The sequence below is a fragment of the Mesocricetus auratus genome, unplaced genomic scaffold (assembly GCF_017639785.1).
Source record: "Mesocricetus auratus isolate SY011 unplaced genomic scaffold, BCM_Maur_2.0 Super-Scaffold_100031, whole genome shotgun sequence".
NCBI lineage: Eukaryota > Metazoa > Chordata > Mammalia > Rodentia > Cricetidae > Mesocricetus > Mesocricetus auratus.
Genome location: NW_024429212.1, coordinates 6,189,758 through 6,215,567, shown reverse-complemented (window position 1 = coordinate 6,215,567; position 25,810 = coordinate 6,189,758). Strand labels below are relative to the sequence as shown.

The 25,810-nt window shown below is 51.7% G+C and overlaps 1 protein-coding gene across 2 annotated transcripts; it reads right to left on the bottom strand.

Moving 5' to 3' along the window:
- Window positions 1-740: 740 nt before the first annotated feature.
- Grtp1 (growth hormone regulated TBC protein 1) lies at window positions 741-25,567 on the bottom strand. Of its 2 annotated transcripts, XM_040733563.1 has the most exons (8): window positions 25,421-25,567; window positions 24,980-25,131; window positions 16,787-16,945; window positions 12,953-13,077; window positions 9,762-9,858; window positions 3,956-4,128; window positions 3,695-3,880; window positions 741-954 (listed from the first exon to the last, which is right to left on the bottom strand). In XM_040733563.1, exons 1-8 carry the CDS (start codon window positions 25,465-25,467, stop codon window positions 865-867), a joined length of 1,029 nt encoding a protein of 342 aa, XP_040589497.1. In that variant the 5' UTR covers window positions 25,468-25,567; the 3' UTR covers window positions 741-864. The 2 variants fall into 2 exon arrangements, with proteins under 2 accessions (XP_040589497.1, XP_040589498.1); XM_040733564.1 differs by lacking the exon at window positions 16,787-16,945.
- Between the last annotated feature and the right edge of the window lie 243 nt (window positions 25,568-25,810).

Here is a 25,810-nt window from a genome sequence, read left to right as displayed (position 1 = left end):
TGCCTCCAAAGGTTTGGGGCCATCCAGCTAAGGCTACTGGGAAGCCTTGATAAACCATTGGGGTAAGGGAGAGAACCCTCTTTCAGCTGCAAGACAAGGGACTCAGTGCTTATTTGCAATTGATGGCAGCTGCCATTGATGAAGACCTGATGAGCCAGCTTCAAGAGCAGCCTGTCCCCAGGGGAGATTTAGTGATGGCCTGCTAGGCTGTGCTGGGTCCACTGTGGGGCATTAGGGTGGGTGTTTTGGACGGTCAGCCTTCTGAGGAGCCAGTCCACTGAACAGTGGGCAGCCAGGGAACAGGCTGTAATGCCGTTTCTAAAAGGCTAGGGATCACAAGAAACCATGCTCAGCAAGTGGGCTGCTCTGTCCCATCTGACACTCATGGGGCTCTGTCCATACAGGTGTAGTCACGTAGTCCCTCTGTCCCCTGTGTACATAAACAGCCACATAGTCTTGGCCAAGAAAGTATCCTGGGAAGGTGGGAGTGGGTCCTATCCTCCAGACAGACCAGATCAGAGCCACACAAGACAGTCACTATTTTAACTTCCAGTTGAATGACAACTAGGAAACTGACTTCATTTCATATTCTTAAAGTCTCAGATAAAGTATACTTTTTCCCAATGTGGGCATATGTCTCAAAGAACTTTGAAAGAGCGTTTTCTGCTTCCACATGCTAAGCCATCTCACTGGACCAGGTAATTTATGACACCAAAGATGGGCAAAAAATTGTAGAACGCTGATTTTAAACGATTCTCTTTTAAAAGCTCACATTAAGAAGTCATGATTTCAAGTATTTACAACGGAACAAAGTGGTAGGAATGGGTGAAGCGCCTGCTGTGCAAGCAGCAGGGAGGTGTGCACTCAGCCCTGGCTCAGCAGTGCAGCCCGGCACCTCTCCCGGAGCCTGGTGATGGTCGTCATGGACAAGCTTCCCGGTTCTGAAAATATTTTCTGCAAGAGAGACAGAACATGATTTTCCATACCACCCCTCTTGACATATTTTCACTTTAATTGTCCCATACAAGACCTTGGGGCAGGGACAGGCAGCAGATCTCTGTTAATTACAGAGCAGCCTAGTGTGTACATAAGGGGTTCCAGGTCAATCAGGACTACATTTACATAGCAGGACCTTGTCTTAAAAAAATAATAAAGCTAGGAGGTAGTGACTCATATCTTTAATCCCAGCACTTGGGAGGCAGAGGCAGCAGATCTGAGTTTGAGGCCACCCTGGTATATAGAGTTGAGTTCTAGGACAACTTGTGCTACACAGAGAAACCCTGTCTCAAAAGAAAAAAAGTTGGCACCTAGAGGCAGACAGACCAACCTGCCAAGCCCTACAGCTTTAACAGTGAAATGGCCTGGGTGAGGATTCCATCTCCCAGAAGACAGTGTCCTGCACTAGAGGGTTACCCCAAGACCGCCACAGGGCTGAATCCTCTTCACTTTTGGTTTCTACAAATTCCAAGCAAGAACTCGGACCACCACAATCCCAAGGTTCAGAGGTCAAACAACCAAGACTCCCAGACCTGGACTGTCACTGGCTGGCTGGGGTGCCAGGGGAGGCAGATGAATGCAGACCAGACAGTTTTCTGGGCATGCGCACAGCACACCACATGAAAGCAAGCATGCCTAAGTTTGGTCACTTGGCACCCAAACTCAGACTAACTGGAGACACACAGCATAGGCCACACTTAGCTTCTCCCCATGAACGGAGCCCTGTACACCCGGCCTGAGAGGGCAGAGCATGGAGGATGCACACAGGTCCTGTGGAAACGATCTCCAGGAACCAAGCCATTTTACCAGACCAAGTAACGCAGTTATGACTGCGAAGATGATACCTAGAGCTGCAAAGCCCCATGGTTTTAAATCACTCAGGAAATGGGGACAATGAAAGAACTGTCACTGAGTCCTGATTCTTCATGGGGACAGGACCTGGGGGCAGTCACTACCTGCCTATACATAGGGGGCAACAGTGTCCCCCCCCCCCCCAGCCTCCAGCTGTTGTTTTGGTTTTTCGAGACAGGGTTTCTCTGTATTGTCTTGGAGGCTGTCCTGGAACTCGCTTTGTAGACCAGGCTGGCCTCGAACTCACAGAGATCCACCTGCCTCTGCCTTCTGAGTGCTGGGATTAAAGGCATGCGCCACCAACGCCCGGCTCCAGCTGTTTCTTGGTTCACACTTACACACTTGAATCCAGATTGAAATGTCCATGAGAGCACAGATCTCTGCAGCCTGTGAACTGCTGGTTCTGGAAAGCCTGGGGTCCACCTGCTTTTCTTAGTCCCACGCAGCTACTGTGTTCAACTTTGGGATGAAGCCCCAACTCCAAGAAGCTCATGGATGAGCCCTCTCCACCACACAGAACTCCCTGGCTTGGCTTCAGAGTCATAATGTGAGGAGTTGCAAACAGCTGTGGGGTCATTCCCCAGGGTCCCTGCTGGGCCCCTCCACAGGCTCCTGTCCCTTTAGCTATTTGGAACTTCCCACACCTCATCTGGACTACAAAAGTCAGAACCAATCCAGGTTTGTGTATATGGGCACCACCTACTCTTGAGGTGTGTGCCCCAATGGTAATTTTTGGTTTTTTGTTTTTGTTTTTTAGACAAGTTTTTCTGGGTAGTCCTGGCTGGCTTCTCAGATAGGTGCTCCTGCCTGGGACTCCAGAGTGCTGGGATTAAAGGAGTATGTACCACCATGCTCCACTTGATTTTGTTTTTTGAGACAGGGTCTCTAGTCCTGGTTGTCCTAGAACTCAGTATGTAGTCCAGGCTGGCCTTGAACTCACTCACAGTTCAAGAGTGCTGGGAATAAAGGCATGAATCCTATCATATAGTGTGTTGTTGTCATCTCTACACCCTCCCCCCCCCCAGGGTGCTTCTTGCCAGCAAAGGGCTTCAAACCACAGTTTGGAATAGAACATACAAGCACCTCTGCCACACCCTCTGACTTTAGTGCTGGGGGTGACTGTGCACACTTGACAGGGTTTCTCTAGCTTTGGAGCCCGTACTGGAACTCACTCTGTAGACCGGAATGGCCTTGAACTCACAGAGATCTGCCTGCCTCTGCCTCCCAAGTACTGGGATTAATGGTGTGTGCCCCTACTGCCCAGCAACAGTGCACACTTTTAACTCCAGTGTTCAGGGGACAGAGACAGCCTGATCTCTGAAAGTGTGAGCCCAGTGTGGTCTACGTAAGAAGGCCCAGGCCAGCCCTGAGTCAAACAAAACCTTAAGGAACCCTCAGGTTCTACTTTGCATGGGTTCCTGCCAGGATCCATCAGCCTGGGCTCTGCTGGCCTCTCAGTCCTCCAGCCCAGGTCTTGCCCAGCCCTCATCCCCAGGTGCAGTCTACAGTTGCTCCACACGAATGACCCTCGTAGGTGCCAAGGATGACTATAGCTGATCAGGACAGGAGGGAATCCGTGGCCTTCTGAAGGATGGTGATCAACAGAGCCGGTGTCTGGGCTGGCTGAGGACATGGAGTCCTCATGGCCTCTCCACTGCCAGCCAGTGTGAACCAGAACAGGCTCTCCAGGTGAACAGCATTGGCCTCAGACATGAGGTCAGAGGGACTTCCGCAGCCTCCCTCTGCAGTCCTGGACTCCAGCCACAGCTCAGTGAGGGAGGGGGGTTGGGAGCTGCTCAGAGAGAGGGACTCGGAAGCACCAGGACTCAAGCAGCCTGGAAATTACCTGCATGAACGTGTGACACTCAGTCACAAAGTCCCCTTTGGTGATCTGTTTGAACTTGTCACAGATGTCTGGAACACTGTTGGCTTCCAATATAAATTCCTGGTGTTGCTTAATTAAGGTCAGAGCAACCCGGAAGATGATCTTGGAGCCTTCGTTGAACAAACAGTCCCAGATTCGTAGCACAGTCTGTAGAGACAGAGATACCCAATCACTCCACAGCAGCCCACACAGCCATCCCCTGAGGCTGATGAAGGTGCTTACCTCCACAGGCAGGATGTCCACAAATAGGCAGATGAACCAGCGCGACACCAGCAGGGTCCACAGCACACCATGGTCATCCATCAGGGCTGCCACCGCCGGTAGCTTCATCCTCACCAGCTCTGCCAGGACCTCCTGGTCAGTCTTCAGTCCCAGCATTGCTGGGCTATAGTAATCTGCCACACAGAGGGGACAGAGGAACGCATGTCAGCAGCGTGGGGGCAGAGGCCCATGTTCCCAACTACCTGAGAGACTGAAGTCAACGTCTGCTTGAGCTACAGAGATCCAAGGACAGCCCAGTAATTTCATGACCCCCTGTTTCAAAATGAAAGATAAGAAGAGGGCTCAGGGCGTAGCTCAGTGGCAGAGCATTTTGCATAACATGCGCAAGGCCTCTCTGTGTTTCATCTCGAGACACACACACACACACACACACACACACACACACACACACACACACACACACGATGTATCACCGTGAAAGGAAATGTCGATATAGATCCTCCATGGAGGAGTCTCAAGGACCCCGGCTTATGAGCTAAGTCAGAAGAGACAGGCCCTGTGTGACTCTCTGAAGTTCTCAAGACATCAGAGTCACACCATCGCTGGACGGTGAGGAGTGGGAGACACGGGTAAATGGGACAGTTTCAGGTTCCCAGGGCTGGAATGTAGCTCAGCCAGCACAGTGCTTGTCTTACTAGCATGCAAGAAGCCCTGAATTTGACCCAGTGCCACATAAACTAGGTATGGTGATACATACCTGAGATCCCAACACTTGGGACATGTAGCAATTGGCTACATAGTGAATTTGAGGCTAGCCTGAGCTACATGGTGGGGTGGGGAAGAGCAGAAGGAATGGGGAAGGAAATGTTAGGGTGGCAAATTTTATATTATGATAATCAAATCACACTGACAAGTGCTTCCAACAGCATTTCATCTGAAGACGCATGCCTTACCAAAATATGTTTGAGTTTCCTACTCAATTTTTTCTTTAAATTACATTTCTTTATTCATTGTGTGTGTGGGGGGGGATCAGCACATGAGGGTCATGATGCCCATACATAGGGAGATCACAGGACAACTTTCAGGACTTAGTTCCCCATGTTAAGCAATGGGTCCTGGGAATCAAACTTGGGTAGTCAGGCTAGGAGACAAGCGGCTTTGCCCACAGAGCCATCTTACAGGCCTTCCTACTTAATTTTTTAACTTGTTCGGGCAATGTGTTACTATAAATTTCAATGCTTGGCTTATGCTACAAAAGAAATCAATAAGCCTGTGATAGAACAGAAAACCATGGCACACTAATTACACGCCAACAGTGTCTTGTCCATGGAGTGAATACACAGCAGTCATTGTGACATAGGATGAGCAGTTCAGTCATTTAACATCAAGGTGGAAACTGAATCGTTCTGCTACAGGGAGTTCCAGGGCAGCCTATCTCAAAAAGAGAAAATGGGAGGGAGGGAGGGAGGGAGGGAGGGAGGGAGGGAGGGAGGGAGGGAGGGAGGGAGGGAGGGAGGGAGGGAGGGAGGGAGGGAGGGAGGGAGGGAGGGAGGACGGATTGTCTTTTACACACTTCCTTTGAATCTGCCTCCTGGAGCTTTTCCACCACTTTCTCTCTGCCTTGTTTCTGTTAACTTATTCTGGGTGTTTCTGGGTGGTGTTTGTGATAGTGGTGGTGACAGATTCTCACCCTGAGCCCCAGGGTGACCTACAATTTGTGACTCTCTTGCCTTGACCTCCTAAATTCATGGATTACAAGCTAGGGTTCCCCGCCTGGCTCTTCCTAACTGCTCATTCTGTTTAGCTGGGAGAGGCGTGTGCAGAGACGACCAGGCCGTCCCCAGCTCTGCCTTCGCTCAGCAGAGGGAAGGGCTGAGCAGCAGCAGCAGCAGCAGGGGAAGATTTGCAAAGGAGCCTTTTGTGACCTTGGGCCTGCTTGGGAGCTTAGACCAGCTTCCAAAAATAGAGATGTTAAACTCATGCCCCGAACCCCACGGCACTGAGACGTTCTCCCAGGGGAGGATTACATTAATCCACTGGCCTCCCCACTCTCCTGTGGAAGTCAGCGCAGCACCACCTCAGACCTTAGGTGTGACCACAGTGCACAGCCGGCCAGAGCCATGCAGTCCTAGCTCCAGGGAGTGCCTCTCCTATTCCAGGGACGTCTATGCCCTTGTCCATAGTCCCACACCCATGCTCAGACCCAGCATCCTGGCTGCCCCAAGAAAAGGTACAGGCTGCCAAGTCCTAATGTCAGATCCAGGAAGAGCCACGGACAGTGGTGTGGTCTGCAGGTGAATTTTCTCACTTATACTTTTCATTCTGCATGGTTTCCACATGAAGATGTCTGCATTCTGTGTCACACATGCCCGGGACTCCACCTGTTGGCTCCCAATCACAGATAAAGGCACATGTCAAAAGCACTTAATCACAAGTACCAGTGTGCAGGAAGCCCACCCTGGCAGGCAGAGAGGCTCTGCTGGGAATGAGGGAGCTGTCACCTTTTGTTAGCAACCACCATGGAGACCAGTTTGGCCATGCAAACAGCCTAAATGAAAATAAAGAGCTGGAAGCCCAGCGGTGGTGATGCACACTTTTAAACTCGGGAGACGGAGGCAGGAGGATCTTTGTGAGTTCGAAGCCAGCCTGGTCTACAGAGTGAGTTCCAGGACAACCAAGAGAAACCCTGTCCCAAAAATGATGAGGAGGAAAGGAAAGGGAAGAGACAGAGAAACTAGCTGAGCACTGTGGTACACTGCAATCCCAGCCTTCAGGAGGCAGGACTGATGAGTTCAAGGTTAGCCCGGTCAATATGCTGAGTTCTAGGCCAGCCAGAACCACAGAGGGGACGGGAAAGAGAGCTACATTGTGGTAGTGGCAGTGTGGGGGAGGGGTGAAGAAGAGGAGAGGGAGAAAGTAGGAATCATCCTTGATGGTGGCAAATGCTGTTTAGTGGGTGCAAAACACCTGAAGTCACAAAAACAGCAGAAAGTCAGGATGGAGAGATGGCTCAGAGATCAAGTGCACTGACTTCTTTTCCAGAGGTCCTGAGAGAAACCCTGTCTCGAAAAAGCCAAAATGATGATGATGATGATGATGATAATAAACAAACAAACAAATCTTTAAAAAAAACCAGCAGAAAGTCCTAGTCCAGAGTCCAGGGCAGACCCACAAGACAGAACCCTTGGGCTTGGGTAACGTCAGAGTCTATAGAAAGATGGCCTGGCTCACTGTGCTGGCACGCGTCACTGCGGACAGGCTGGGGGTGCCTGCCTACAGATAAAATATTTGGGGAAAGCTGTGTACAGGGACATCAACTCCTGGGACAATGAAGAATGCTGAGCCTTGGGCCCACAGCTGTCACACTGTATGAAACAACACCTTACCCTGCACACCCAAGCCTTGTAGGTAGATCTCCACAGCTGTCTGTTATCAGTGAGGGCTCCAGGCCCAGAGGTCCAGCCTTGGAGAGCAGTGCCTCCCCCTTGCTGTAACCTGGGTTACCACTTCAGCTCTGTGCCCAGACCACAGACCCTCCCCCCAGCTCTCCACACCAGGACACAGCCACACCCTACTTAAACAACACGCTGAGGATCGCTCCCAGATCTGAGGCTGAAGGGTGAGACAGGAGTCCAGGGACATGTGCCACCTACCTGCTCTCCACAGTAAAAGGTCTGGGTCCCTGTGCATTGTCCTGAACCCTAGCCACACAGTGCAAGTGGCTGCACACGAGGGAGAGGGCCCCAGCCTACAAAATGTCACCTGTGTGTCCAGTCCAAATCCTGCTTGGACTGTCGCAGTGCCTGTCACAAGGGTGAATGAAACAAGGCATTCTGGGAGGGGCCGTCTTCCCTAGCATGTCTCACGGTACACGGCCAAAACTTCTGTCTTACCGGTTAGCTACAGCCGCTGGTGCCTAACTCGCACACTATCACACACACGTGCACAGGACAAAACAGCCTGCCAAGGTTCGGTGTCCAGGAGTCCTCAGGCTGCCCTTTTATCCTTGACCCTCCGGTCACAGTCTCCCAGGTGCTGTACAGTGTGTGCTACCGTACCCAAAATATACTGCTCTTTTCAATGGGTGACAGGAGCTTCTGTGGGACTGAGGGTCCGTATCTTCCTTTCATTCCCCGGTGAGAGAACTTGGGAAACTAACTGGTGTCGTGAGCAATGAAAGCGAACAGACTTTAAAAGTCATCACAGCGGGAAGCTGGGGATGGAGTGTGCGCAGCCCCCCCCCCCACTGGGAAGCTGGGCATGGTAGACTAACTGTGTCACCAGTAAGGGCCACACACTCTCTCCACAGCAGGAGCAACCTCACGCATGGCGTCTTTAACCATAACACGGACATGGCTTTCTTTCCCCCTTGAGATGAGGTCTCACTGTGTTGCCTTGGATGAACTGGAACTTGCTATATACAGACCAGGCTGAACACAAACTCAAACTCACAGAGCTTGCCTCTGCCTCCAGAACGATGAGATTAAAGGCTTGTGCCTCCAAGTCCTGCCTCCCCTGTCTTCATTAGGGTTTCTACTGCTGTAATAAACCCACCACAAGCAAGGCAGGGAGGAAATGGTCTATACCTGGCTCACACTTGCACGTCACTGTCCATTATAAAGGGAGGTCACGGCAGGAGCTCACACAGGGCAGGGACTGGAGGCAGAGCCACGGAAGAGCGCTGTTTACCGGCTCGCTCCCCATGGCTTGCTTAGCCTGTTTTCTTATAGAATCCAGGGATAGCCCCACCCACGGTGAGCCAGGCCCTCTCCATCCGTCATCAATCAGGAAAATGTACCACACGCTCGCCTACAGGCCGCTGTTGTGGGGGAGTTTCTCTGTAGAGGTTCCCTCTTCCTAAATGACTCCAGCTTGTGTCAAGCTGACACTAAAGTAGCCATCCCTGCCCCTGTGCCTCATGAACCAACAGAAGCGGCAAGGCGTGCTTGCTCCTCTCTGGTGGGTCTGTCCACCAGCATGTCTCTCCCACACACCTCAGCGAGAACACACCCTGCAGTCGTACCTCAGAACCCAGGCTCGGAAAGACAGCGGTAGATGGGCCTTGAGCTGACACATTCCCTAGGCCTCCAGTCTCCTCCTCTGTGAAATGACTTGACCAAAGTGAACGAGCAACTTAGGCTCAAGTGAGGATAGGCCTGGAGTTTAGCAGGGTCTAGGAAAACAGCCCAGACCCAAGGCCACACACCCTCTCGTGTTCTAGACACCCTTCTGAGGGAGCAGACACAGGGCTGTCCCAGGTCATCTCCCTCAGGACAGCACTGGCTCTCCCCAGTGACCCTCACCACCACAGCCCATGGTCTACACTGGCTTTACTACAGCTGGTGGCTTTTCTTCTCTATTAATGACTAGGAGGCAGGCAGATTTAAAAAGGATTTCCAGCTTACAAAGCTGCGACACTTGTCAACCGTGCGCTGGGTTCTCACAAACTGTGTGGCTCATGTGTGACTAACTCGGACTACAGAAAGGCCACACACACAAGGAAGGAACCAGGAGGACACATGGCCAAAGGCCAGCCCACACCCTCAGCGGAGACCACGGACACCCAATTCTCAATGTCAGCTTCCACAAACCGACCGTTCTCACTACATTTTTTCTCTCTCTCTCCTTTTCTCTCTCGCCAGTGAGATTAAACCCAAGACCTTCCTTCACAAAAGCCAGAACGTGCCCTATCCCTGAGTTACACCCCAGCAGACATTTCATTTCATCCTGACTGGCCAGGCAGACTTTTTCAAAGACACCGGAAGTGGGGCGGGGCAGGGCGGGGCAAAGAGAACTCTAAACCTACCAGGCAGTATTCTTCCAACAAGAGCGTCCAAGAGCCAAAATGATTCCTCTTCGTTCTTGGTGATTAGGATCAGATATCCTGCTATGAAATTCATTCCCTGAAATCAGGATGGAAAACAAACTTGACCCTGAGTTCCAGACGGAGTGCAATGTTTCAGCTCACCACAGGTTTCCATTCTTCTGCCCGTCCTGGAAACCTGTGACGTTCTAGTGCAGCGGTTCTCAACCTGCCTAATGCCACGACCCTTTAATACACATCTTCACGTTCTGATGATCCCCAGTCACAAAATTATTTTTGTTGCTACTTCAAAACTGTAGTTTTGCTACTGTTACAAACTATAACTATCTGATAGGCAGGATATCCGACATGTGATCCCCAGAGGGGTGGAGACCCACAGGTTGAGAACTGCAGCTCTAGGCTGGCCTTTGCATTACACGGTAGAGCCCAAGGCTAACTGTCTGTACTGCTCAGTCAGTCAACATGAAAGAGGGATTTCACCTGAAGAACACCGGCTGCCACTCAGGATATAAAACCAAAGGCTCTCTCCTCCTACTGCTGGCCTACAGCAGTCGGTGGTAACCAGCCCCATGATAGATACATCTGACCAGCACAGAGCTGGGGCAGAGGGAACCTGCGAGCGACAGTCTGTAACAGCAGCAAGGATCATCCAGGCCTAATGACCAGGCCTATAATCCCAGTGTCTTAGGAAACTGAGGTGGGGGGGGGCACAAGTTCAAGGCCAGCCTAGGCTACTGACCGAGACTCTGACTCAAAATAAAAAGTGAAAAGGGGCCTGTGGGATAGCTCAAGGGAAAGGCACTCCTCATGTTCAACCCTCAGTTCGCCCAAAAGACAAACAACAGAAGCCAGTGTGGACCATGGTCCTGACTGAAGGATTGGGACAGTGAGACAATGATCCCCAGGGGGCAGATGCCGCCAGAAGGAAGAACTGGCTGGAAGCCAGGAGAGGCCATGTTCCTCCCTGGGAAAGTAAAGCCTTGCACAGCCTCTGTCTTCCTCCCTCTTGTCCCATCTATACTTCTAAAATAAACATGCATTCCTTTAGAAACAAGGGAAGAAATCCAGCTTCCCATGGCCAACAGGATAGGCTCACATAACCTGAAACGGGCGCCGCAGGTTCGGTCTGGACAACGACACACTTACCAGGAGCTGATGCCCACTGCTGGGCACACAGCCTCCAATACCTCTGTTCTGTACTCTGCTCAGAATAGCCCCAAGAATCAGACTCCACACGCAAGTTAGATGCACAGGGGCTAGGGGCATGGCCCTGGTAAAGTGTCTGCCCCACGTCTGAATTCCGGTCCCCAGTGCCCATGTGGAAAGGCACAGTAACACGTGCTGACGGTCTCGGTACTAGGGAAGCGGAGAGGAGCAGACTAGCTTAGCACATGCGTGCCGGCCAGCCAGTCTGCCTAAGTCAGAAGCGCCAGGCTCAGTAAGCTCAGAGGGTCCTAAAAGCAAGGTGGAGAGCCGTCTAGAGGGTGAGACCCTTGATGTCCACCTCCGCCCCCACATGCAGATGCACAAACCCATGACAGGCTATGTCTTACCCACAAAGGCTAAATGAAGCCCACGACAGAGAACTTTCCAGTCTTACAAAAGATTCAGCGTCCAGCACCAAATAAAAGAAGGAAAGTGGAAATCCAAGGAACCATGACAGCACAGAGACCAGTAACAGCTCTATGTTCCTGGGCCATAGAGTAAGAGCAACTGGAAAAATGCCAGCCTGGGAATGATGCTCACACGGAAGCACCTGTATGAAGTCGGCACAGCTTCATCCAAAGAGAACGCAGTGCCATCGGCAAACACTATACGACTCCCCATGTCATGGGCGGGGCTGTGTCCCTGTGGTGGTTTGAAGGAAAATGGCCCCCATAGAGAGTGGCACTACTAGGAGGTGTGGCCTTGTAGGAGGAAGTGTGTCACTGTGGGGGTGGGCTTTCGGGTCTCTTATGCTCAAGCTTTGCTCAGTGTCAGAGATCATTCCCTGTTGCCTGTGGATCAAGATGTAAATGTCTCAGCCCCTTCTCCAGCACCATGTCTGCCTGCACGTCACCATGTCCCACCGTGAGGATAATGGACTCCAAAACTGTAAGCCAGTCCCAATTCAATGTTTTCTTTATAAAGATTGCTGTAGATGCCAGGCGTTGGTGGCTCACGCCTTTAATCCCGCACTCAGGAGGCAGAGGCAGGAGGATCTCTGTGAGTACAAGGCCAGCCTGGCCTACAAAGTCAGTTCCAGGACAGCCTCCAAAACAATAGAGAAACCCTGTCTCAAAAACAAAACAAAACAAAAGATTGATGTAGTCATGGTGTCTCTTCACAGTAATAGAAACAGTAAGAGAGTCCCCAAAACCAGATGCCTCAGGATACGGCTTCACTTGGAGACAAGTCTGTGCAGATGTAACTAATTAAAATGAGGTCCCTTTGGAATAGGGACCTCCAATTAGATGGTGTGTCCTTAGAAAAAGGGACAACCTAGACACTGCCAAGAAGCAGGGCAAACGTGGAGACAACAATCCCAGGAGTGTCTGGTTCTGGGGCGGGGCCTGGACAGGAAGTAGGAAACGTCTCCTTTACAGCTGCAGAGGAGGTAGCCCTGACTGTCGTCCAGCCCACACCTGGGTCTCATATTTCCAGAATCATCTTGGTTTAGCCACTCAGTTTGCAAGTCCCAGCACACTCGCAAAGACAATCAGGAAACTGTTCCCCGACTGGCAACCCAAACGAGACAGGTTGGGATCGACTACACCGGGCTTCCAGACTGGCCCTGCAGCCCAGGGTCCGACACACCCACAGTGCACCTCAGGCCCCAGCCTCCTTTCCATTCTGTGCGGCTCAATGTCATCCCCGTTGTTCCCAGCTTCCACACTCACCTATTCACTAAGCGACAGCACAAAGTCTTCCAACAGTTGTCCCCTAGCCTTCCCAGCAGGGACATACGCAAGCTAGGCATCCCGACCCAGAGCTCATGAGCCAGGAATAAAGCTTGTACCTGCAAATGTCACTGCCATGAACCTGTGGGGTGTCAAATGACCCCCCCACACACACAGACACACGCCAGCTCTAAGGCTCTGGGGGCTCACCTGGCAGTACCCCACACCTTGAGGTGTCAAATGACCCCCACACACACACAGACACACGCCAGCTCTAAGGCTCTGGGGGCTCACCTGGCAGTACCCGACACCTTGGTTGTGTAGCCCATATGCCAGCAGCACGTTGTACAGGGTCTTCTGAAGACAAGGCTCCGCCGTCTTCCGGAACCTCACGTTGTCAGGGAATGTCCGGTTCAGGTCTACACAGAAATGCACCAGTGTCACCATCAACCCTCTGCATCTGCCAAGGTGGCCAGATTCTGTCTCAGATTTCAGGAACAGCACTACCCTGGATGTACCCGAGTCACCTCAGGCACCTAGCCACCACCTCAGGCACACTGCACCCCTGATCTTCACTCCAGGAAGAAGAGTAGTGATGGGTCCTAGTGTTATTTCAGAATCGGGAATAGCAGGCAGCTCCCTGGAGCTATGGTCTCCTCTGGACACACCCAGTCACCCTGTCAGCATGGGGAAAAGCTTCCAGATTCAAAGATCAAATATCTAAGACTAGGGCTGGCATGGAACACACCCCTCTCTAATCCATTAATCCCAGAGTTAATCCTAGTACTCTGGATAGAGGAACAGGGTTTCTGTGAGTTCAAGGACTACCTGCTCTACATAGGGGATTGCAGGTCAGCCAGGGCTACATAATGAAACCCTGTCTCGACAAACAACAACAAAAGGCTAGCCTTGGTGGTTCATCCTTGTAACCACAACACCCAAGAGGCCAAGGCAGGGCTAGCCTGAACTACACAGTGAGCTACAGTTTCAAAAGAACGGACACAAAAACGCCCAGAAACACAGGAAAGGGAACAGGCCAAGCCTCCCTTCAGAGATAAAGTGATACCAGGAATTAAGTAAACGCACGCTCCCGGGCTTTGTGCAGAAGCTTCTCCATGCCCGCCCCTTCCTGCTCTCACAGCCCTTCACCCTCCATAACCTTACAGACCCAAAACATCTCCCCTGGAACTGTAAACATTCCATGACGCAGATGGTCACAGGAACAGAGGCCTCTCACTGCTTCAGACTTGCCATGCAGGCTGTGTTCGCCCTGTGCGGTACCCTTGACCGTGACACTTCCCCCACATGTCAGGGTCTCTCTATGACATAGGGAAAGGCGAGTGTGGAGAAGGCTTGTGGCCGTCTGTGTAGCGCCCAAGTGGTTCTGTGGACATGGAAAGTCCACCGTGTGGTCCTCTAGGATGGTTCACCCAGACATTCAGAAGTAAGCGGGCTGCGACGTGGGCCTGTTAGTAAGGTGCTTGCCCACACGTGTAAAGTCCTGGGTTTGATCCCAGCACCGCAGGAACCAGTCGTGGTAGCATAAACCTGTACTCCCAGCACTCAGAATGTAGAGGCAGGTCATCTGTGGTTACATATGGAGTCCCAGGCCAGTCTGGGAGACCATCCTGTCTAAAATACAAAGGTACCTGTCACTTGATGGCCTGAGTTCCATCCTTGGTACCCACATGATGGAAGGAGAACCACTTCCCACAAGCAGTTCTTTAATCTCAGTCTGCTAACCTCCGTAGAGCCATGTGAACACACACACATGCAAAATAAATGTAATAAAAAATGAAAGCAAGCCAGTACGGTGGCTACACACCTTTAGTCCTAGCACTTGGGGGGGAGAGACATGCAGATTATGAGTTGAGGCCAGCCTGGTCTACATGGTAAATTCTAGGCCAGCCCAGCACTACAGAGTGAGGTCCTGTCTCATAAGTAATCCAAGAGTGGCCACACGACAGAGCATGCACGTGTCCCACAGGATCCACAGTGAGAGACAGAAGTGGATTGACGCGTGTCAGAGCTGGAACACGGGAGGACTGTTGTGGGATGACCCGTTTGTGCGCTGTGTGGGTGTGTCTCTGCCAAGGCGCCCTCTGACTGGTTTAATAAAGAGCTGAATGGCCAATAGCTAGGCAGGAGAGGATGGGCGGGACTTCTGGGGAGAGAGAGGAACGGGGGGGGGGGGGGGAGCTGGGAGGAATCTGAGAGGCGAGGAATTCGCCAGCCAGACGTGGAGGAAGTGGGACTCAGACCTGAGCAGAGGTACTGAGCCACACGACAGAACACAGATTAATATAAACGGTTAATTTACACTTTTGGTTGTGAGCCTAGCCCTTTAATGGCTGAGCTAACCCTCCAGCCCATAAACGGGTTAATTTAAATCATAAGAGCTAGTTGGGAACAAGCATAAGCTAAAGCCAAGCTTTTGTAATTAATAAGAAGTCTCCTCGTCATTATTTGGGAGCTGGTGGTCCAAAGAAAGTCAGACTATAGAAGGGTTAGTGTTTACAGGGGACAGTTTCGGTTTGGGGAAAATAAAATATGATATGCATATTTTCTTACAATATTTTTTCTAAAAATGCACTAAACAGAACCTTTAAACTCACTTTCCAAACACACAGTGATAGCCTATTGTATCTAGGATACACAAGGCCACCTGAGGACTTGGGCTTCCCCTTCAGTGCCACTGACTGTACCCAGAACCCCTTCCACATCTCCTACAGACTGCCTCAGCCCCACAGACTGCCTCAGCCTCACAGACTGCCTCAGCCCCACAGACTGCCTCAGCCTCACAGACTGCCTCAGCCCCACAGACTGCCTCAGCCTCACAGACTGCCTCAACCTCACAGACTGCCTCAGTGCCCCACAGACTGCCTCATCCCCACAGACTGCCTCAGCCTCACAGACTGCCTCAGCCCCACAGACTGCCTCATCCTCACAGACTGCCTCAGCCTCACAGACTGCCTCAGCCTCACAGACTGCCTCAGTGCCCCACAGACTGCCTCAGCCCCACAGACTGCCTCATCCCCACAGACTGCCTCAGCCCCACAGACTGCCTCAGCCCCACAGACTGCCTCATCCCCTCCCCACAGACTGCCTCAGCCTCACAGACTGCCTCAGCCCCACAGGCCTTGGCCATGTGAACCGAGGCTCAGGCGGGCAGTGGGGCTGCAGGATGGTCCTACCCGTGGCAGGAACAAGCCGTCCCCTCCACTTCTGTGCTTGGTTAGGTAACATAAAACTCCAGCACATTGTGTTTCCACGGGTATTGTTCCCTGGAGTCTGCCCTTTGGAAATGCAGCTGTAGTTCCTAAACGTTAATATAATAATATTTGATTTATGCTAACTCTGAGCTTTTGGGGGGTGGTAGGGTTTGTTATTGTTTGGTCTTTGTTCTTTTTCTGTTTTGTTTTGTTTTTTTGAGACAGGGTTTCTCTGTGTAGCGTTGGAGTCTACCCTGGCACTCGCTCTGTAAACCAGGCTGGTCTCGAACTCACAGAGATCCACCTGCCTCTGTCTCCCCAGTGCTGGGATTAAAGGCGTGCGCCACCAGTGCCCGACTGGTCTTTGTTTTTGTTGTTGTTATTGAGACAGAGTCTCTTTACATGGCCCTGGCTGTCCTAGAATTTGCTATGTAGACCAGACTGGCTTCGAACTCAGAGATCCTCCTGCCCTAACGGTGTGAGCCACCCTGCCTGGCAACTCTGAGCTTTTTGAGATCCAGTGAAGCCCTGTCCCTGGGGTCCTAGAGGACAGGGAAGAGCAGCACCCAGGTCAGTCATAATGGCCACCTGACACCGGGGAGCAGGGAGAAGCCTCCACAGGGACAGCAAGTGAACACGACCAAGGCCACTGCTGTTTGGTGCCATGGTGACGCCAGCTGCTGATGCCCCTGAAGCCCCCACAGAGGAAATTCCATCTCTCCCTCACTTCCTCAGGAGCTGGTAGTCACACAGGTGTCTGCTGTTCCTCTTGTGCAGAGTGTAGTCTTCGTTTCTGCCCAAAACAGCATCCGCAGGTGCGTCGTCAGCAGGGCGGGCTTCCTCATTGTCTAGGACCCTAGTCCACCCTCTCCATGCGAGCCACATGGGCACCGGGCTCTGAGCACAGGCCTCCCACCTGTCCTGATGGCTTCCTCCAGGCTGGGGCTACCCTCTCCCTCGAGCAGGCGGCGGTAGTATCCAGGGTTCTGGTCCATCTGGGCCTGGGCTCCACTCATAGCCATCCATACACGGGCCCGGTGCTCCAGTGGGATTCCCTTCCGGACATAGCGCTTCACTGAAAGCCAGAGAGACTGAGGTGAGCTCAGAGCCCAGGGGGTCAGAACAATCAGTCTTCCTCCTTCACACGAGGACTTGTCTTCCTAAACCAACCCAGAAAGGACCCAAAGCGTCCCAACTCCTCCAGAATAGAAGCAGTCCACCAGACCTCTGAAATGGAACACAGCCAGGTACCTCTCACTGCTAACGCACCGACTTGCCAGAGAGAGGGCGGGCTAGCGCTGCGTGCCCATCTCCAACCTCTCTACCCCCGTCCGGAAAGCTACATACCCTCAGCTCTGAGGAGAGGGGGACTCTGTCCAGCCTCTTGTTCTTGGCTCCAAAGGGCCGTCCTGTCCACCACACTGAGTCGACCCAGTGCAGGACATGTGCAAGGCCCCGGATTCAATGTGCAGAGCCCAAAGGGACAAAAGCCAAGTTTAAAAAGCCTGGCTGGGCCGGCGTTGGTGGCGCACGCCTTTAATCCCAGCACTCGGGAGGCAGAGGCAGGCGGATCTCTGTGAGTTCGAGACCAGCCTGGTCTACAGAGCTAGTTCCAGGACAGCCTCCAAAGCCACAGAGAAACCCTGTCTCGAAAAACCAAAAAAGAAAAGAAAAGAAAAGAAAAAGCCTGGCTGGGGAGGTATGGGTTATCTACTGACCTCTGGAGCTTCAGGTAGAGAGGCAAGGGACTTCAGGGCGGGGGGGGGGGGGCAGTTCTCAAGGACCTTGGACCCCAACCAGGACTGGTCCTAACCCGGGGGAAGGGAAGCAGGGTGGCTTCGGGGACGGAAGCCAGTGAGAGGTCGAAGATGCCCTCTCTGTAGACCCCGTGAGCCCAGAGGCCCACACCCCTTCCGCAGTAAGTCTCTCGCTGATCACGGCTTTATCTTGTAGGGCTATTTTTATTGAAAGCAGTAAAAGCACCTGCTGCCACCAAGCCTGGTGACTTGGATTTGGTCCTCACAGTTGAGACGGCCAGAGAGAACAGATGCCCACGAGGTGTCCCTGCACACTCACACCCTTGTCCCACCTCACAGCTGCACCTAGGCCGGGCCGCCGCCGCCTTAATGACAGCTTCAATATTTGCTTCTTCAAAGCAAACAGCCAAAGCTTTGCTGTTTGCCTTTGATATTGTATTATTTTTTTTAAAAAAATTACTTTGGGCCCGAGAATTGGATCAGTGGCTAACGCTGCTCTTGCAGAGGATCCTGGGTTCAAGTCCCAGCACCCACATGGCAGCTCGCAGCCATCTGTAACTCCAGTGCCTGGGGATCTGATGCCCTCTTCTGATCTCCTTGGGCACCGGGCATGGATGGGATGCCCATGCAGACACAACACTTACACACATTAAAAAAAAGGTTAATTACTTTTGAATGAAACTAACTCTAGGGAGTGTTATAATTTGGATGGTCACTGACCCCGGCCTGTGGGCCCAGAGCGGTGCTACTAGGAGGAGCCTTTTAAAGGTGGCGTCTAGCGTGGTCTTCAGGTACTGCAGGTTCTGCCCTTGAAGGACTGCGGGACGTTCTTCCTCACGAGGTGAGTGGGTATACCCGACTCTGTCTCCCGCCACAATCTGCAATGCCTAAAGCAGCAGAGACAACCTCCAAACCCGGAAGCCCCAGCAAACCTTTTCTCTCAGGTATGTGTCATAGTAACAGAAAGGTGACCAACACTGAGGGGGGGAAGGGAAATAAAAGCCCATGCAGCTAGTGAGACTCTACCGGCCATCATGAAAAAGGAAAGCACCTGGGCTCAGAATACAGCTTCACGGTATAGCATTTGCTTAGCACGCATGGGGTCCTGGGTTCAATTCCCAGCACTACAAAAAAAGCAAAGACCCAAGGCACTAGTTCTGTACAACAGATAAATCAGAAAAAACTTCAGGTGGGCAGGAAAGATGGGTCAGCAGGAAAAGGCACTTGCAGTGACACGTTGGTGAGTTTGGTCCCCAGAGGAAGGTGGAAGGAGAGAACTGACTCCAAAGTATTGTCTACACGCACGCACACACACGCGCACACACGCACGCGCGCACACACACACACACACACACGCACACGCACCCCCCCAAATAATGATTCTAAAGCTGACTATAAACTCACAGAAATAAAAACAACGTGGTATTGGTGAAGGATTAGATCAGTGGATTCATGGGACACAGTAAAGAACACAGAAACAGCTGTCCAGAGGTTGACCCAGCAGTTAAGAGCACTAGTTGCTCTTCCAGAGGATCTGGGTTCAATTATCAGCACCCACACACTTGCAGGTAAAATACCTATAAACACAAAAAAATGTTTTTAAAAAAAGCAATGCAGAGAAACAGGCTCACACAAAGAAAGCCAACTGTTTCTTGACAAAAGTGGCAAAGGAAATTCAGTGCAAAAGAATAGTCTGTCCAAATAAAGAATGGTTTAAATAAAAAAAAAATTTGCAGCCACTGAAGCCCTCGGGGCACCGTGGGAATGCAAAAATGCACAGCCACTTTAGAAAACACTTGCAATTTCTTTTCCAGCTTCCCTCCCCCGCCTCCTTAGGACCCTGGTATCAGATAGGCCTGACACATGCTGGACAATACAATATCTTATTAGGTAAGCCTCTAATTCAATCTAGCAATCCCACTAAGCATTTACTTAAGAAAACCTACGCTCACAACAAAGCCTGTGGGCGCTTTTACCATTGGCTTTCATGCCCAGTGTGTCAATCAATGAGCAGACAGGTTGAGTGACACTTCAGCTACAGAAGGAATGAGTCCCTGATGCATAGTACACAAGACCTTCGATGAGCCCCTAGCGCAGAGGGTCTCAACCCACCCACCAGAGGCTGCATATCAGATATTTACATTACAATTCATGACAGTAGCAAAACGACAGTTATGAAATGAAATAGCAATGAAATTATTTTATGGTTGGGGTCACACCAGCATGAGGAGCTGTGTTAAAGGGAGGCAGCATTGGGAACAGTTAAGAACTAGAGTCTGGTGCAATATCGAAACCAGACTCAAATGCTGCAGCCCCAGCCAAGCAATTACACGGCATCCTGGGAAGGCTGACTCAGAAATGACTGACAAGGAGTGGTCCTTCATATTCGGAAAGTGATGAAACTGTTAATTTTCATGTGCATGGGAGGTGCACCCAGGAGCAGGCACCCACGAGGGTACCGGATCCCCTGGAGCTGGAGTTTTACAGTTTGAACAGCCTGACATTGATGCTGGAGGCCAAACTCGGGTCCTCTCTAAGAGCAAATATGCACTCTCAACTGCTGAGCCGTCTCTCCAGCCACCCCTGCCCCACTGCCAACTCTTTCAGATTTTTGAGATAGGACCTCACTATGTAGCCCTAGCTAGCCTAGAACTCTATGGAGAACACTGAATAGACAAGGCTGGCTTCAACCTTACAGCAATCCCCCGTCTCTGCCTCTGCCTCCTAAGAACTAGGATTAAAGTTACTCTGGCTCTGGTTTGAATTTTAACTGTGTTTTGCTGTTTGTTTAAAATCCTTAAACTGTACATTCATAACAGTGAGTTTCAATATCAATTTTAAAAACAATTTAGGAGCCAGGCATTGGTGGTGCACGCCTTTAATCCCAGGACTCGGGAGGCAGAGGCAGGAGGATCTCTGTGAGTTCGAGGAAAGCCTAGTCTACAGGGTGAGTTCCAGGACAGCCTCCAAAACAATACAGAGAAACCCTGTCTGGAAAAACCAAAAAATAAATAGATAAATAAAAACAATTTAGTAAGCAAATCAACAACAAAAAAATAAGAATAAAAGAGAAAATAATTTCATAATATAAAGTTTTGTTGTTGTTTGATTTTTAAGCAAAGAACAAAATAGTCCCACACATCAGTTCTGGCATTTGATACCGGCTCTGCTACAGCTTCCTTGCTACACCCAAGCCTGCCTCTGTCTCCTATCTGTGAAACAGAAACAGCGCGTAGTCCAGCCACGGCAGTGGCTGAGCTGGGACTCCTGCTGGCCCAGAGGCCAGTCCCCATGCTCACTATCTTGTCTAAATTTTAGACTTTAGAATGAAGATAGCTTTCTTGCTCTCACAGACCGTGCTCCTGCTGAGGGTAGGGTTCCCCCCCCCCCACGCAGAGGCCATTAAACCCTGCAGAGGACCCCAGAGAACTAGCTTCCGCCTCTCTGACCCAAACAAGTCAAGCAAAAGCCAGGCTCGGGGCATTTGGCCCTGAACAGCTTCCACAGTTCACTTGGAGCTCAGGTGTGTGATACACTAAAGTCACCAAGGAGGACAAAGAAGCAAACGGCTCCATGCTTGCTCTCTGACAAAGTTCAGACTCCCCCTGCTACAGAAAAGGCATGTTCTATTCTGGGGGGCTCCCAGTGGGCCTTTACACAGGACGGGAAAACAGTATGCACTTGATCAGTAGAGGGACTTAAGGCTGTCAAGTGAGACGTCCTCTGATGCCGACGTCACAAACTAAGACCTAAAACATCCTTTCTGGTGTAGACAGAGGGGGTTCCTGAATCAGAAACCTCTTTGGCACATACAGAATACCAACATGGTGACATCCTCTGGCACAGCTGTGACCTCTGCACAGATGGCTTGGCCAGTGGCTGACACCCTTTTGATATGGAAGGTGCTTGTCTTGCACAGACCAGGTCAAGAAGGCCCACCTGGATATGTGGTGAAGAGAATGGAAGGGGCAGTAGCCCTTAATGGATGTGCATTTACACACCCCCAAGCCTCCCCAGACCCAGTTGCTCAAGACTCCCAGCTTCTCCTCTTCCACCTCGGAAACAGTAATTCTCTTCTCTTCTCCCTCCTGGCAGCTGCTGAGATCTACAGCCTGCCTGTCCCACAGTGTTTGCTCTTGAATGCCAGTAAGATGTCTTTGAGTCTCCTTCCAAACCTGTTTGAAACCTATGACCAACCCCAAGGCATGGCAACGCATGCCTGTAAGCCCAGCACTTGGGAGGCAGAGGCAGATGAATGTCTGTGAGTTTGAGGCCAGTCTGGTCTATATAGCAAGTTCTAAGTCAGCCAGGGTTTGAAATACCATATCTGATAACAAACAAAAATTTACCAGTGAAATCAAGAACTTCAAAAGGGGATCTCTCTGTGAGTTCAAGGACAGCCTGGTCTACAGAGCGAGTTCCAGGACAGCCTCCAAAACAATACAGAGAAGCCCTGTCTCGAAAAAAACAAAAACTACAAAAAACAAAAACCGAGAGAGAAAAATAGAGAAGGGGGAGATGGAGGGAGGGAGGAAGGGAGGAAAGGAGGGAAGGACGGAGGGAGGGAAGGAGAGAGGGAGGGAGGGAGAGAGGGAGGAAGGAGATCAGCAGATACCAAGGGGTACTTACTGAAACTCAAGAGAGGGTTTAACATTGAGCCCCTGGCTCCTACCCCCCCATACATGGACACCGCTTCCTTGGTCATGTGATCTTTGTCCTGCAGATCTTGCCGGCTGATTACACTACAGTCAACCTAGAATATCTGTCAGGAATTCCATTTCTGAAGTAACTTGTCTGCTCTTGTTTTATGATTGATTGACCTTCCCAGCACTACAGCTTCCCTGACTATAAACTTAGAAACAGGGACACTCGGGGACTCCAGGGACCCCACACACCCTGCCAGAACATCAGGACAGCTCTCAGCCTGCCTCAGGCTAAAGGTCGCCAGAAGCCAGACACATCCGCTTATATCTATAACCATAATGACATCCTAATGAATATTACATAATTGAAATAATATTAAAGCAAAACGATGGCTTAAAAAATTTAAACTTTTTTTTTGAGATTTCTTTTTAGTCAGGCCTGGTGTGGTGTCCTGCACGCTTAATCTCAGTCAGCACTCAGAAGACTTAGGCAGGGAGACTGCTGCGAGTTTGAAACCAATCTGGTCTACATAAAGAGAGTTCCATTCTATTCCAGCTCTGGCTGCACAGTGATACACTGACCCCCCCCCCACAAACACACAGAGACAGTGACAGAGACAGAGAGAGGTTCTCTCTGTGTGGCCCTGGCTGTAGTCCAGACTGGCCTGGAACTCCCAGAGATCTAAAGTGCTAGGATTAAAGGCATGTGCCATAAAGCCAGCTATCTTTGTGTGTGGGAGGGGTGTGGTCGTGCCTGCTTGCATGCGTGTGTATATAGGTGTTTATACATGGGTATGTGTGCCCATGGAGGCCAGAGGCACTGGATTCCCAGGGAGCTGGAGTTACAGGAGGCTGTGCCCCACCCCATATGGGTGCTGGAAATTGAACTTGGGTCCTCTGGGAGAGCAGGAAGCACTCTGCCTCTTACTCCTTTCCACCCAGGGAGTTTCGAGACAAGTGTTCAAAAGAAACCAAACCAGACAATTGCTAACCAGGCCCAGTGCTGAGGCCCACAGAAGATCACTACTTCAAGTCCCGCCTAAGCCCTCAGGAGGACAAGTTCTTGCTGGCATGTGTAAGAAGAGATCTGCAGGGCTGGAGAGACAGCTCAGTGGTTAAGAGCACTGGCTGTTCTTCCAGAGGACCTGGGTTCGCTTCCCAACACCCACATGGCAGCTCACAACAGTCTGTAACTCCAGTTCTAGGGGACCCAATATGCTCACACAGACATACATGCAGGTCAAACGTCAATACACATAAAAGTAAATTTTTTTAAAAAGAGATCTGCACAGACCTACATCTTCCAGTGATAATCAGTCTGGCCTTACCTACCCTCTCAGCCATAGAAGTCACTTCCCGTGAGGAAGGCCAAGTGCTCCTTGGAGGACACATTAAGGCAGTCCACAGTGGTGACTTCTGTGGTGGACTAGGTGGGAGAGAGGCTACTTCACTTTGTATCTTTCCGTATTAAAAAAAAAAAACATTTACCATGTGCATGAATTACGTATTAAGTGTAAATAAAACCTTCTAACATTAAAAGACCAAAGAAGTAGGTACTAGCCGGAAACATGCTAGCACAGAGACAGGATTGGACAGAGTGTCCCCTCCCTCTCTCCCCAGGATCCTAGCCCTTCTGATTGGACCATTCTGCTCTAACACCATCACTAATGCCCTCAGGGTGACACTGCAGGTCTGTCTACCTGGCCACCTGGCAAACGCCTACATACACACACACACACACACACACACACACACACACACACACACACACACACACCTTTAACAAATATGAAGTCCCTATTATCTTAACAAAGCAAGGTTCCCTGTACCCAGGGCTCCACAGTGACATAAACAAAACCCCCTTTAAGCACGGAGGGGCCTGTGTTTCTAGCAAAGAAACAAGCATCGATCAAATATGATGTAGGGGAAGGAAAAAAAAACATATTGGAAAGGCATCATGGTCCCTGTACAAGAGGAAAGAAAGTTTGTCTCAGAACTGGACCAACCAGGAGTCCAGCCTGTCTGCTGTTGAAGCATGACATCAGCTGGAGCCCAGTCCCCCACTGCAGCTCCTGTTAGGAAAGGACATACCTAGAGCCCCACCCTGAGTGTCCCACCCCTACCCAATCTCTGGGGACGAGGCGCGGTTCTAAACCCCCTCAGAGCACGAGGCTTCCAAGCAGGGATGGACTTTGCCCGTCCTCAGTTAAGAGGGTGGTGACCATGGTGGACCGGTAGCGAGGTGTGGAGCTCCCCAGCCGGCTCTGTGGCACCCTCACACAGACACACATGGCCCTCAGGCAAGGATCTCCTGATGTCCCAGGAGTCGCGCTTGCGGTGGTGGGGATCAGCTATAAAGGGGTTCAGCTCCTAAGGAATTGCTTACATGTCTCGGGTAGCGGCGGGGTTCGTAGGTCTGACTATAGGGGTTCCGGCAGGTGGGGACCCTGCTGCTGGGGAGTCCCATTTTAGAGAGGTCCTGCTGCCGGGGGCCGAGGAGGGTAACCACACTCGCGGGTTGCACTATACTGGGTTCTACTGCTGGGGAGTCAAGCCATGGAGACGCTAACTGCTGCAGAGTAGCGCTATAGGAGGTCCCGCAGTCCAGAGGTCGGGCCGCTGGGGGTCTGACTGCTGGGGGAAGTCACGTTTGGCTGAAGTCACGTTTGGCTGATTGGCTGCCAAGCCAGCCAGCATCAAGCCTCTCACCTGTCAGGCTCTTTCGGACCCCGCCGCTCCCCTTTAGAAGTTTGGACCATTTGATCGCCCTCTTGGTGAGTATCACCAGGTACGTGGAAAAGAATTCTTCATAAGCCTCATAATCAAAGTCTTCCGGCCTTTCAAATCCATACGGATCGATCCTACAAACACAAAAAGAACCTGTTTCCCGAACCAAGTTTCCGCGCCCGCAGGGATGCAGCTGGGGTCCAGGAGCTCCGCCACCCGCCACCCCTCGGTCCGCCCGTCCGTCCATCCTCGGTCCACCGTCCCTTCCTCTCTTCCTCCCCTCCTCCATCCCCTCCCCTCCTCCGCCCCTCATTCCCCTCTCATCTCCTAGGGGACCCGAGCGCGTCCCCCGCGCAGCAGCCACCGGCTCAGATCCAGTCCGGGGCGAGCGGCCGGCACCCCGCGCGCAGCCTCCGCACCCACCTGGGCACCCGGGCTCGCGCCGCCTGCGCGCGCTCTGCGGGATCCATGCGGAGAAGGGCCGCGGACCGCGGGACTCTAAGGCAGCGCAGCCCCGAGCGCTGGACCCCGGTGCGCCGCCGGCCCCGGGGCGCGCGAGTGCTTCCGGCGGGGGCGTGGCCGGGACGGGGGCGGGACGGGACTAGGGGCGGGGACAGTGTGGGGGCGGGGTGGGTGGACTGGGCGGGGATGGGGTGGGGGCCCTGTGGGGCACCGGAGGGCCTAGGGACTCCGGGGGCCAGGCGGGGTGCACCTGCTGCAGCCAGGCACTAGGGATCTGAAAATCCATGGGGATGGGAGCCTTCGCCGAGGTTAAAGGATCGGGATCCACTTTAGAGTCTTTTCAGAATCTTT